The 13,803-nt window shown below is 37.4% G+C and overlaps 1 protein-coding gene across 1 annotated transcript; it reads left to right on the top strand.

Annotated features, from left to right (window-relative positions):
• The first annotated feature begins 1,970 nt into the window (after positions 1-1,970).
• On the top strand, positions 1,971-12,635 carry LOC113116561 (neuronal pentraxin-1-like). Its single transcript, XM_026284790.1, has 6 exons — positions 1,971-2,093; positions 4,354-5,163; positions 6,407-6,743; positions 9,127-9,377; positions 10,715-10,894; positions 12,038-12,635. Exons 2-6 carry the CDS (start codon positions 4,558-4,560, stop codon positions 12,245-12,247), a joined length of 1,584 nt encoding a protein of 527 aa, XP_026140575.1. The 5' UTR covers positions 1,971-2,093; positions 4,354-4,557; the 3' UTR covers positions 12,248-12,635.
• The last annotated feature ends 1,168 nt before the right edge of the window (positions 12,636-13,803 follow it).

The following is a 13,803-nucleotide window of genomic DNA, read 5'->3' as shown; positions in this document are numbered from 1 at the left end:
TTTGCCAGGATAGGTGCAGACCTCCATCTTTCTTGGTACTTGAAAACGATGGATGAAAAATAGACTTCTTCAGAACAGGAGTCTTCTTTACATTCATTATAGTGGAAAGCAGGCCACAATGTAGAACAAGCAATTTTTTTATATACACTGTAGAAACTAATTAACGCTGTGTTGGCCACGTCAAACCCTGAAATTAACATTTATTAAAACTGTTAATTTACCAATCTACTTAAACTAAAAAAACAGTAAATGAAAACCACCAGAACACTACAATTAGTAAAAGTAAATGGCACTATTGGTAAAAAAATAATTAAGTCTTATATATACAGTAAGTTGAGCAAAGTAACTTAAATGAATAGTTTGCCCAAAAATAAAAATCTTGAAAACTAAAAATTTGGAGGGTCAGAAAGCTCTTGGATATCATCAGATATCTTAATTTATGGTCTGAGAGGTTTGAAATGACATGAAGGCGAGGAATTAACAACAGAATTTTCATTTTTGGGTGAACTATCCAACTTTTTACATTATTTTACATTTTCAGTTGCAACAAAAAATAAACTAAAGATATCACAGATGCTGAGAGAGTTTAGTAACCTGTTTTACAGTGTAACTAATGGAGAGTCTAATAAATCAGAGATGTTTCCTTTAAGTAACTCTGTCTGTTGTGACCTCATCTGAGTGTACAACTGACCTCTGACCTCTGACCTCTGGCTGTGTTCCTGGAAACAGAAGCAGAGCAGACACACAAACACCCATCAGGTCACACGACTTAACTCACCTGACTGGAGAACAGTGTGATAATGATACTAATGGAGTTAACTTTCTGCTCTGTTTCTGAGGGTTTCTCTTTATGAACATCAACTCATCAGATTGATCAGTCAAGAGATCGCTTGGTTAAATGTTGTCAAGTCATTTCTTACATTTCTGTGCTAGTTTTATGTCTCTCATATCATCCTATGCTCTAAGACAACACAAAATAAAACACCACAAACACTTAATATTGCATACAACTTTTTATTTTCTCAGTCACAGTTTTACATTTCCGTTCTGTTGACCAGAAAGACAAACCAGCTTTTTAAGCATCACAATAATCCTTGTTTGGTACAGAATAAAGGAAGTTTCTGGATTTTCATCTTCCCAACTGTTAGAGTGTGAGCGGATGGTAATTAATGAGTCTCTGATGTGAGCCAAAGCCTGCCCTGTTCAGCTTTCTCTCAGTCTTTCTGTGCATGTTCCCTCTGACCTCAATCAGCGTCCATCTGTCTCTCTGGCTGCTGCGCTGGACTTTAACTTGAACTAGGCCACTTATCTTGTTAAGAGCTGTGACAAGAGCTGCTTGAGCCGTATACAACCGGCAACAGAGATACAAGAAAGAAACATTTACCAGACAAAAATATAAAAAAATTACTCGGAACAAAAGAAACTTTAAGTGAAAAAAAGGCAAAGAAAGATTTTTTTTAAATTTTTAAAAAATACAACTAATATTAAAATACTTATTCAAAATATTACTAAAAACTATAATAATAAAGTGAATTCTATTTACATAGAAACAGCAAGTGGAAACACATATTTGATTTTAACAATTAAAACATACACCTTTGAAAAATATATTTTTATACACTTTTAATCTCAATGATGCAAAATATTCCTATCACAGAGTCAGCAATGGCAGGTTATTAGATTAGGAAGTAAACTGTTACTCAAAATCTCATGCTAATAATATATTGTTGTTGTTAAACTGCTGTAAAGAAGCATTTTCACTAGTGGTTTTGGAGCCCGCTTTTAATATTGTCTGCTTGGATTATAACAAATGTCAAACCTAAAGGTCTTTCTAGAACATCCCAAACATTTCATCACGTCATTTAAACACGACAGAGGAACTCTAATGAAATGTACTAGAGATGGGGTTAATGAGCACATTTAACTGCTGCTGAGCAGAAGAGGAGGAGGGGAGCGTGTTACACACACACGGCCGGATTAAGTCCCTCACAAACCTGGTTTAGACAAGCAGAACAGGACAAAGCTGCAGGAGTCCATAGATACAGACCGCCTGAACACAGAACAACAGGACAAACACCGTCTGCACTGTGACTGTGAGTCTCTGCTGTCAACAGATGTGTTTGATTTGTGGGATGTTGTGATCTGTTGCACAGGTGAAGAGATGGAGATGATCTGATGCTCCAGTTCTCTCTATATATTACACATAGAGATTTCTTTATGCTATACTCCGTATGATTATATTTCATGAAGACTGTCTACGGATTGCTGAGAACTTTAGACTGATCGTTTAGCTGCTTATTTTCAGACAGTATATTATTATTAATTTGATCAACAGATGTCAGAACTCTTCAGAGGTTTTCTTTATGAATAGTGTTTTAGTTTAGGTAATGATTGAGGCAGTAATGATTAAAACATTTGCATTATTGGCACAAAATAAGCATTGACCATGATAGTCATAACTGCAATAAAAAAAAAAATGCTAGGATTTTGTGTTATATCTCTTTTGTTGTCAGTGGTTGGGTTACCACAGTGTTGTGATATACGTTGTGTTTAACAATGATAAAACACTAGAAACGTGCACTTAACTGTATACTGAATGTGCACTTGTTATGCATGTTTTAACATAGATACTATTAAATGAATGAAAATGAAATGAAACTTGTGTACTTAAAGAGAGACACTTAAGTAAAATTTAAAAATGTGCACATCATAGTAATGACAAATGAATGGTTTTACTTTCAAGTACAAGTGTTAATAATCTTGTGTTGTGCTTTAACGCACACTTATTTGTTTATGTTGACTAACATACAAAAACACATGCTAGTTGTAATTTTAACTGTAGTGTATAATTCAGTAATACATTTAAAGCTGCAGAAACTTCTTTACTAGACTAAATATAGTTGTTAATACTCTCTCATGGATTCGGCAGGAGGTGCATTAAACTGCATTGTATGTGTCTGACTTAAAGAGCTGGCTTCATTCGATCCCGACAGTCAGGCTAATCGTGTGGATTTCGACAGGAAGATAAAGTGACTTCTCAAACACGTCCATCTGTCACGCTTTCTAAGCTTGTGATCTCCCCACACAGTCCAGATTTGATCATGTGCTTCACCACACACAAGTGAGATATTCTAGCTGTGTTTGTGTATCAGATGCTTTTTAAAAGAACCAGAAAGTGTGAAAGTGTATGTGCTTTTATTATACATTTTGTTTTATATTGAGGTCAGTGGTACTTTTTTCTGGTTTCATCAAAGGTTGGCTGTCTCACAGATTGTGAATATATTTTAATGTATCTGGTATTACACTTTCTGAACACCATCCTCCTGTGTAAGTCTCTTTGGATAATGGGACATAACTCTCTCTCTCTCTCTCTCTCTCTTAAACACACACTAATCCTCTGCAGACCCTTGATGATGACTCTTCTTGATTTATCCTCATTAGGACAGACTCTGACGTACACACAGAAATGTTTGTCCCGTGTTAATTCAGAAGCGTTAAGGAACTTAAACTGATAATCCTGAACTCTTAAATGGAGCGACCTTCTTGAAACCTCCTTTGAAGGAGTTCTTGGTGTTAAATTACAGGTTCTACAGATTAGTCTAATGGTTAACTGTGATGTTAAATGTAGTAAATTGCAACTTCATCAATAGAAATGTGTAATTACTTAAAATACAATTTCAATAGAAATGACATTAAGGTATATTTGTGACCCTGGAGCACAAAAGCAGTCTTAAGGTATATTTGTAGCAATAGTTAACAATACATTGTATGGGTCAAAATTATAGATTTTTATTTTATGCCAAAAATCATTAGGATATTAAGATCATGTTCAATGAAGATATTTTCTTACCGTGCATATCAAAAATAATCTACGATTAGTAATATGCATTGCCAAGAACTTCATTTGAACAACTTTAAAGATGATTTTCTCCATATTTTTTATTTTATTGTACCCCCAGATTCCAAATTTTCAAATAGTTGCATCTCAGACAAATATTGTCTTCCTAACAAACCATACATCAATGGAAAGATGATTTATGCAGTGTATTAATTATTATAATATAAAGTTTAAAAACACTACTCTTATGACTGGTTTTGTGGTCCAGGGTTTTAGTTGATCATAAATGCTTGTCAGTGCATTCAGCAGTTACTTTAACCTTTCCTTTCCTCCTTTACTTTAAAAAGACTATTAATACAGTTTAATACCACATAACATATAAAGATACAATTAAGTCCACATTAAGTGAGTCAAATGAGCAATTGAATCATTTAAAAGTCATAGTTTAAATTAAAAGATGTTACAGTCTTCTGAAAATGTATCATGACAAGACTTTTTTTTCTTTCTTTCTCCAGGTTCTGAAGAGGCAAGAGCAGGATCATCAGACGGATTACATGTAAATACACGTGGAGAAGGAGGCTGAGAAAGACACAGGAAGCAGCAATTGAAGACGAGGACAGATACAAGTGTAAAAAAGCAGGCCTGCGATAGTTGAGCTGAAGATACAGATCTAGAAGCTCTAAATATTTGATCAGTTTGGCTGCATTCATCCCACAGAAATGCATCCAGCAAGCTCAAGAAAGAGCGAGTGGCTTTTCTTCTTCTTCTGTGCCATATGTCTTTCTGTGTGTGCTGGGACAGGAATGCCGGGTTCAGACTACACCCCTCATCCTCGCTTCATCTGCAGCCCTATTCCTGCTGATGCCGATCCCGGGTGTTTCCCCACAGCAGGCGGCCCCAGCGGCCCCGGATCCGGACACCAGGGCGGTCCCGGCGGGAGCAGCAGCGGCTGGTGGGGAATGTCCGAGGAGGCCAAAGCGACGATCCTGCACCTGCGGGAGAGTTTGGTGCAGCAGAAGGAAACCATCCTGGACCAGAGGGAGACCATCCGAGAGCTCTCCGCCAAACTGAACCTGTGCGAGGGCTCGAGCCACACATCCCCACACCTGGCCCATCACACCCACCACACCTACCCCTCGGCACCCGACACCGGACACCTCGGGCTGGAGCTGGGACACTATGGAGACGGGGTCGGAGGGCATCACACTGGGGAAGCTGCTCTGAGCGAGAAGCATGTGATGGGGGAGATTCCTTCATCCTCGTCCACACCGGAGCAGATGAACAAGATGCTGCAGAGCCTCAAGCAGCGGCTGGACAACCTGCAGGTACACATTTATATCAGGGCTGCCAGTTTAACACGTTAACGTAATTAATTAGTTATGAAAAAATAATGTGTTTATTACAGAGGTGTCAAGAGTACCTGAAAACCATACTTGAGTAAAAGTCCTAGAGCATCTGAGTTTAACAGGATTTAAAGGTGCACTAAGAGATTTTTGCCAAACGATGTTGATATTTTAAAGCACCATAACAAACACGCCCCTATCCCAACAGGACCTCGCCCTCTGGCAATGACGATCAAAGAAATAAGCGAAGATGACTCACAAGCATATTCAAACTACATTCAACAACTCACAAAGAACTAAAGAGACATTCGGACTATATATATATATATATATCCAGAAGACTAACAAGCTGAGCAAGATAAGATGCAAACACTACGGGAGACAAAGATAAAATATCTTTATTGTGGGTATTTTCACAGCCAAATTTAACTTGTGATTAATTAGATTCATTAATTGAAACATCAGGTAATTAATGAAAAAATTTTAATTGACTGAAAGACCTGCTTTATTATTATTTACAATTTATTTGAGTTTACATATATTTTTGTTAACTTTAATAACTCTAATTCATATAATTAATATATATCAATTATTAATAATACAAGGGATTATCAAAAGATTAGGCACTAAGTGGTTTAGGAAGGAGTGGTGATTTTTTATTTTTTCCAAATAAAATATATTTGCTCTACATTTCAACTCATAGAAGTGTATCGATTTTTAAGTTCCTAAAGTTTGCATATATGCTTATAGAAATTAAGGTAAATGTGAGAAATGTGCATGCAAATAAGATCTGAATGAGATATAAATAAGAATCAAATAAAACCAAAATAATTACAAAATTCAATTGTTTCTACTTATACTGCTTCATTACAAAAGCTACACTTTTACTTTTCTATGTGAAAAATGACCCGCAACAACCAACAGAGGCAAAGATTAATAATCTAAAATAAAACCTAAAATAACCTAAATCCCTCCAAAGTACATCATTTTATTGTTACTACCTGTTACTACAGATACAAATACAGAGGCGTGACCATTTTTGAACATGTCAACTGAAGTGAGATGAAGCTGATGGGACACTGTTTGACACATTAAACTTTGGTGTAGGAGTGTATTTTATAAGGGTCCTGGCTGTCAGTTTATTCAATATTATAATATGTATTCAGCAGCAAGTAATGCAGCAGTGTGCAGGCCTTTTCTCAGAGCACTGTGACTGTGTTTGCAGACGAGAAACACCTCCAGCAGCCACTCCAGCTCCCTGAAGGACCTCCTGCAGAGGAAGATCAGCGCTCTGGAGCAACAGATGCAGCACCATCACCCCGACCACGAGGAGGAGGAGGATGACAGAGAGCACGACAGCCATGACGACCACAGTGATTCACACGATGAGAGTCACCACAGTGATCCACATGACAACAACAGCCACCAGGACAACGAGGCGTCCGAGCATGGCTCTGAGAGGCTGTCGTATGACCTGCAGGGTCTCGGAGAAGCACAGGGAGGAGCACACAGTAAACTGGATGCGGTCCTCAGTCAGCTGCAGCACAGGCTCACTGACACGGGTGAGACAATTGACCAGATGAACCCTGCACTTCAGATGGACCACTCAGGCCAGATTCAGACCTTAGATGCTCTATATATACCCCAGATTCGGACCTTAGATGCTCTAGATAGATCCCAGATTCGGACCTTAGATGCTCTAGATAGAACCCATATTCGGACCTTAGATGCTCTAGATAGACCCCAGATTCGGACCTTAGATGCTCTAGATAGATCCCAGATTCGGACCTTAGATGCTCTAGATAGAACCCAGATTCGGACCTTAGATGCTCTAGATAGATCCCATATTCGGACCTTAGATGCTCCAGATAGATCCCAGATTCAGACCTTAGATGCTCTAGATAGATCCCAGATTCAGACCTTAGATGCTCCAGATAGATCCCAGATTCAGACCTTAGATGCTCTAGATAGATCCCAGATTCAGACCTTAGATGCTCTAGATAGATCACCGGTTTTAGATATATCCCAAATTCAGACTTTAGATGCTCCAGATAGATCCCATATTCGGACCTTAGATGCTCTAGATAGATCCCAGATTCAGACCTTAGATGCTCTAGATAGATCCCAGATTCAGACCTTAGATGCTCCAGATAGATCCCAGATTCAGACCTTAGATGCTCTAGATAGATCCCAGATTCAGACCTTAGATGCTCTAGATAGATCCCAGATTCAGACCTTAGATGCTCTAGATAGATCCCAGATTCAGACCTTAGATGCTCTAGATAGATCACCGGTTTTAGATATATCCCAAATTCAGACCTTAGATGCTCTAGATAGATCCCAGATTCAGACCTTAGATGCTCTAGATAGATCCCAGATTCAGACCTTAGATGCTCTAGATAGATCACCGGTTTTAGATATATCCCAAATTCAGACCTTAGATGCTCCAGATAGATCCCATATTCGGACCTTAGATGCTCTAGATAGATCCCAGATTCAGACCTTAGATGCTCTAGATAGATCACCGGTTTTAGATATATCCCAAATTCAGACCTTAGATGCTCTAGATAGATCCCAGATTCAGACCTTAGATGCTCTAGATAGATCCCAGATTCAGACCTTAGATGCTCTAGATAGATCCCAGATTCAGACCTTAGATGCTCTAGATAGATCCCAGATTCAGACCTTAGATGCTCTAGATAGATCACCGGTTTTAGATATATCCCAAATTCAGACCTTAGATGCTCTAGATAGATCCCAGATTCAGACCTTAGATGCTCTAGATAGATCCCAGATTCAGACCTTAGATGCTCTAGATAGATCACCGGTTTTAGATATATCCCAAATTCAGACCTTAGATGCTCCAGATAGATCCCATATTCGGACCTTAGATGCTCTAGATAGATCCCAGATTCAGACCTTAGATGCTCTAGATAGATCACCGGTTTTAGATATATCCCAAATTCAGACCTTAGATGCTCTAGATAGATCCCAGATTCAGACCTTAGATGCTCTAGATAGATCACCGGTTTTAGATATATCCCAAATTCAGACCTTAGATGCTCTAGATAGATCGCAGATTCAGACCTTAGATGCTCTAGATAGATCGCAGATTCAGACCTTAGATGCTCTAGATAGATCACCGGTTTTAGATATATCCCAAATTCATACCTTAGATGCTCTAGATAGATCCCAGATTCAGACCTTAGATGCTCTAGATAGATCGCAGATTCAGACCTTAGATGCTCTAGATAGATCCCAGATTCAGACCTTAGATGCTCTAGATAGATCGCAGATTCAGACCTTAGATGCTCTAGATAGATCACCGGTTTTAGATATATCCCAAATTCATACCTTAGATGCTCTAGATAGATCCCAGATTCAGACCTTAGATGCTCTAGATAGATCGCAGATTCAGACCTTAGATGCTCTAGATAGATCGCAGATTCAGACCTTAGATGCTCTAGATAGATCCCAGATTCAGACCTTAGATGCTCTAGATAGATCGCAGATTCAGACCTTAGATGCTCTAGATAGATACGGGTCAAGTTAGGGCACCTTTATTTATTCAGTGCTTTTAACAATACAGATTGTGTCAAAGCAGCTTTACATGATTAAATTGGAAAACAGTGTGTCAGTAATGAAAATCGATAAGAGTAAACACTCAATTCTCAGTTAAAAACGTTGTTCCATATCCTGACAAATTTGAATCTCCTTCGTCAAGTCTGGTTTAGACCAGACCTGTCTGAAAAAATAAATCATATAATTTTTTTCTTTAAGACTGGTCATGACTTTTTAAACTTGGAAAATCGATAGATTGGTCTAGTCTGAAAAGTAAAACTGATTACTTCTAGAATAGCTGAAGCTAGTCAAACTAGTTCTTAACATAGGTGATGTTTCTGCAGCTGATAGATCACACAGTTCTGCTGATCATCATCTCCACAGGTTCTAGAAGGATCACCAGACCCACGGAAGCTTTCCAGATCGGCTTCCCCATGAGGACCAACTACATGTACGGCCGTGTGAAGCACACGCTGCTGCACGAGATCTTCTCCTTCACGCTGTGTCTGTGGATGAAGGCTGGCATCGACCCGGGGCTCGGGACGCCCTTCTCTTACTCTGTGCCCGGACAGGCCAATGAGCTGGTGCTCATCGAGTGGGGAAACAACCCCATGGAGCTGCTGGTCGATGACACAGTGAGTGAAAGAGATATATATATAAAAAAAATATTGGTAACACTTTAGAATAGGTAACACTTGTTAACTATTAACTACAACATTTATCTCAGTAAATTCTTCATTTGCTGCGTATTAATAGTTGGTAAGGTAGTTGTTAGGCTTAGGTATAGGGTAAGATTAGGGATGTAGAATAAGGCATTAATATGTTCTTAATTAGCTCTAATAAATGGCTAATATTCTAGTAATTTACATGCTAATAAGCAACTAATAAGTGTGACCTATTCTAAAGTGTCTAAAGTGTTTATATCTGGTTAACTTTATTACTCACACCTATTAAACGACTTGGGAGTTGAGCACGTCTTCTCCACTACTATTCTAAAGTGTTAGTTAAAATATTTTACAGGGCCTTACTGAGAATTTTCTTTTTGCAGTCCAACTACAGTTTAAAGGTTTGGGGTTGTTAAGATTTTTAAATTTTTTAATGCATCTTGTGCCTAGCAAAGCTGCATTTATTTGATCAAAAATAGAGTAAAATTGTAATTGAAATATTATTCTAATGTAAAACAGCTGTTTTCTATGTGAATCTCTGTTAAACTGTAATTTATTTCTGTGATGCTCCGCTGTATTTTCAGCATCATTCCTCCAGTCTTCAGTGTCACATGATCTTCAGAAATCACTCTGATATGAAGATTTACTGCTCAAGAAACATTTCTGATTATTATCAGTGTTGAAAACAGTTGTGCTGCACAATATTTTTGTGGAAAAAACATTTTATTTTTCGGGAATCACAGATGAATAGAAAGTTCAAAAGAACAGCATTTATTTAAAAATAGAAACCGTTTATAAAATTGTAAATGTCATTACTTTCACGTTTGAACAATTTAATGACTCCATGCTAATTAAAATAAATAAATAAATAATTTCTGAACCCAGACTTTGGGATGTACAACGGTTTCCAATAAGACTAGGATGATGATCGAAATATTATTATAAATATAATTTAAAATATTTTGTGTTTTAAAAGAAAAATGTGATTACCTTTAACTGTCTAGTTAGACGTCTTTGTTAAACAATGTTTAACATTTAATAAATGTCTAGGTATCAAAAAGAATTTGAAAATCCAGTAGGATTCAGTTTCAATTCATCCAGCAGGGACTTATTTGAATTCTAGAGGATTCTATTTGATCCCGTTTGGATCTTAAGAGGATTAAATAATAAACATTCCATAAATGAGCCCACGAGTTCACATTCCTTAAGGATTTCTTTTGACCGACAAATGAAGGACAGATGGTGAAATAAGAGAGAAGACAGAGCAGATCTGACCTTATCTGATGTGTGTGTGTGTGTGTGGACAGGCAGTGTCTTTGGCGCTCTCGGTGAGTGATGGTAAATGGCACCACGTGTGTGTGACATGGTCGGCGCGAGACGGACTGTGGGAGGCCTACCAGGATGGAGTGAAGAGAGGCTCAGGGGAAAACCTCTCGCCCTGGCATCCCATCAAACCTGGAGGAGTCTTCATACTGGGACAGGAACAGGTGACATACAGACACAGCATACAGTCAACAAACTCAGATCCTGCTCAGATTCCTCACTTTACTTGTGCCATTAATCAATAAACATGAACAACTGGCAATCATCCACACTAACACAGCTGTAGATTATATGTGACCCTGGACCACAAAACCAAAACTGAGATTTTTCAAAACTGAGATTCACCTCAAACTAGATAAATAAGCTTTCCATTGATGTATGGTTTGTTAGGACAGAACAATATTTGTCTGAAATACAACTATTTGAAAATCTTGAATCTGATTAAAAAATAATAATAATTGAAATATTGAGAAAATCATCTTTAAAGTTGTCCAAATGAAGTTCTTAGCAATGTATATTACTAATCAAAAGTTAAGTTTTGTTATATTAATGGTAGGAAATTAACAAAATATCTTCATGGAACATTATCTTTACTTAATATCCTAATGATTTTTGGCATAAAAGATAAATCGATAATTTTGACCCACACATTGTATTTTTGGCTATTGCTACAAATATACCCCCGAGACTTAAGACTGCTTTTGTGCTCCAGGGATACATTTATTAATGAAATGCCACTTAAGTGCACTTAAAGAGAGACACGTTTACGAGTACACTTCTAAAAATGTGCTCTTTGTTATAATGTCAAATTATGTTTTCATTAAAAAAAAATAAACAATTTAAATACATGACATACAAGTTTGACCGTACAGGTAAGAAATGCCATTAAACTATATTTTAGTGTATCATAAATGCTTTCAGCGGTGCATTCAGCAGTAACACTTTAACCACATTTCAAAGACAACAGAAGTCATTGTTAAATCACGTGTATAAATATGCACTTAAGTGGGTCAAAAACACTCTAAGGTTCAGCTAATTGCATTGAATATAAATGTAAACTATGATATATAGTTGTAAATAACTTGCAATCATCTGAAAACATTTCATGCAGTTTAGATTTAAGTGTATTATTTCCATAATGACTCCTTTATATTTTACAACTATGCTAAAGAATACTTATTTTTCATTAAAGTAATGTCATTAAAGTTGTATTCAGAGTTGAAGTGGTTGCCTTACAAACTAGGTACAAACTAAAATCCTGAACTCATCTGTTTTGAGCTGCTGATCTAATATTCCCAAATCTCCAGGACACACTGGGGGGGCGCTTCGATGCCACGCAGGCGTTCGTTGGTGAGATCTCAGACGTTCAGATGTGGTCTCACGTTCTCACGCCGCACGACATCTACAGCCTGGCGTCATGTGGAGGTCACATGACAGGTGACATCATCGCCTGGGCGGAGTCAGAGGTGGAGCTGCATGGCGGGGTCACCAAATACCCCTTTGACCCCTGCCATTAAAGAGAAGGACACGTGATGACAAAGCATTCTGACCAGTCCTGACCTGATCGTAATGCAAAACTCATTCAATATTGCCTTCTGTTTACATGAGGACATTTAACGACCCCATGACCTCTAGGTGTTCACCAGGGACATGTGTTTTGTATTGTTTTCATATTCTACACATGGCTCTTCATTGCCATTCAATGTCTGATGCGATAGTATTTGACATATTGTCCTAACTTGGACAGAAAGCGATAGATCATAAACAGGGTGTGAAGACATAAATGTAGAAACAGACGGCTCTTGAGGCACTATTTGAGCAGTGAGCTGAAGTTAAAAGACTGATTTACTTGAACTGTAAGAATAATCTAAAGATACAGTGAAACCGAAGAGAGAGAGAGAGAGAGAGAGAAAAAAAAGTAAACGTTCTAACTGAAATAAGGGTTTGACTGTACTGTCCAGATGTTCAAATATTTAGCCGACTCAAAGTGGCGCTAAATAAGCAGCTATTTTGTCATACTTGAGCCTCAGATTGTCATTATTTGAATAAGTGTGTTTAATTTACTGTCAGGGTTTCAAACTAATATAATTTTCCACTAATGTATGTGCATTGGAATTTATTATGCATTTAATGTTTTAAATCAACCTGATTTCATTTGTTTGCTCTTTTTAAAATGCAATAAAGGGACTTTATTGCTTTCATAGCGATTTCATGGTTTCTGACTGATTCTAAAAACTTTTTGCATAATGTTGTAAATGATTTTGATAGCATTTCCATAGTGAATTCTTTGTGCTCTTCTGCAGTATTGACCTCTCAGTGAACCTGGAGCCTGGTCTTCACTGCTATTATCAGAAACTAAGCTATTTAAGCAGACCTGCAGAATGCATAAAAACATATTCACTTCACATGAGATGAGAACCGTTTGTCTGGAAGTGAACTTGATGTTCTGAGCTGAAATGCATGTGTTTGTGTTCACTGTGGCATTTTGGCAAGACTCTGGTCTGAGTGTCTGTGGTCTGCTGAGGACAGAATAACAAGATTAGACAGTGCTAATAGTTCTGGTTATCAGTCAGGAAATGAGCTAACAAGCTAAAGCGGAGCAGGATGAAAACCAGGACATCACAGCGACACACATGATATTTAGACTCCAAGAAGGACATTACATTAACATCTAACGCAAACATAAGCACTGCTTGCAACTGTAAGCTAACATCTTTATATCTAACTGTCATCCCTGAAAATGACATCGCACATATAGTTTTAGGTAGTTTTAAAGTAACAATAACGTTCTTTACAAAATGTGTGCAAATACTTTGACCTATCAACAGCTCTATTACTGCAACAGAGCCACATGACAAAAAAAAAATATATATATATTTTAAGTATGCATTTGTATGACCTGCTCACTAAAACCATAAAAAAGCACTTTAAATAAATGTTAATTGAATGAATAAATAAACATTTATTTAAGCTATTTTCTAATTTTTTTATTTTTATTTTTTTTTGCATATCGGTCTAGTTTGTCTTGTAGTACTGAACCTTAAACAAATAAAAGTGTTAAAAAATATATTAA

This window comes from Carassius auratus, chromosome 16 (assembly GCF_003368295.1).
Source record: "Carassius auratus strain Wakin chromosome 16, ASM336829v1, whole genome shotgun sequence".
Lineage (NCBI taxonomy): Eukaryota > Metazoa > Chordata > Actinopteri > Cypriniformes > Cyprinidae > Carassius > Carassius auratus.
The sequence above is the reverse complement of the archived record's forward strand: the minus strand, read 5'-3'. Positions and strand labels throughout refer to the sequence as shown.

Excerpts from the sequence above, each read along its gene's own strand:
- LOC113116561 (XM_026284790.1), top strand. The coding sequence starts at position 4,558 with ATGCATCCAGCAAGCTCAAGAAAGAGCGAGTGGCTTTTCTTCTTCTTC. Across the intron at positions 9,378-10,714 it reads AGCTGCTGGTCGATGACACA|GCAGTGTCTTTGGCGCTCTC; the intron begins GTGAGTGAAAGA and ends GTGTGTGGACAG. Across the intron at positions 10,895-12,037 it reads TCATACTGGGACAGGAACAG|GACACACTGGGGGGGCGCTT; the intron begins GTGACATACAGA and ends CCAAATCTCCAG.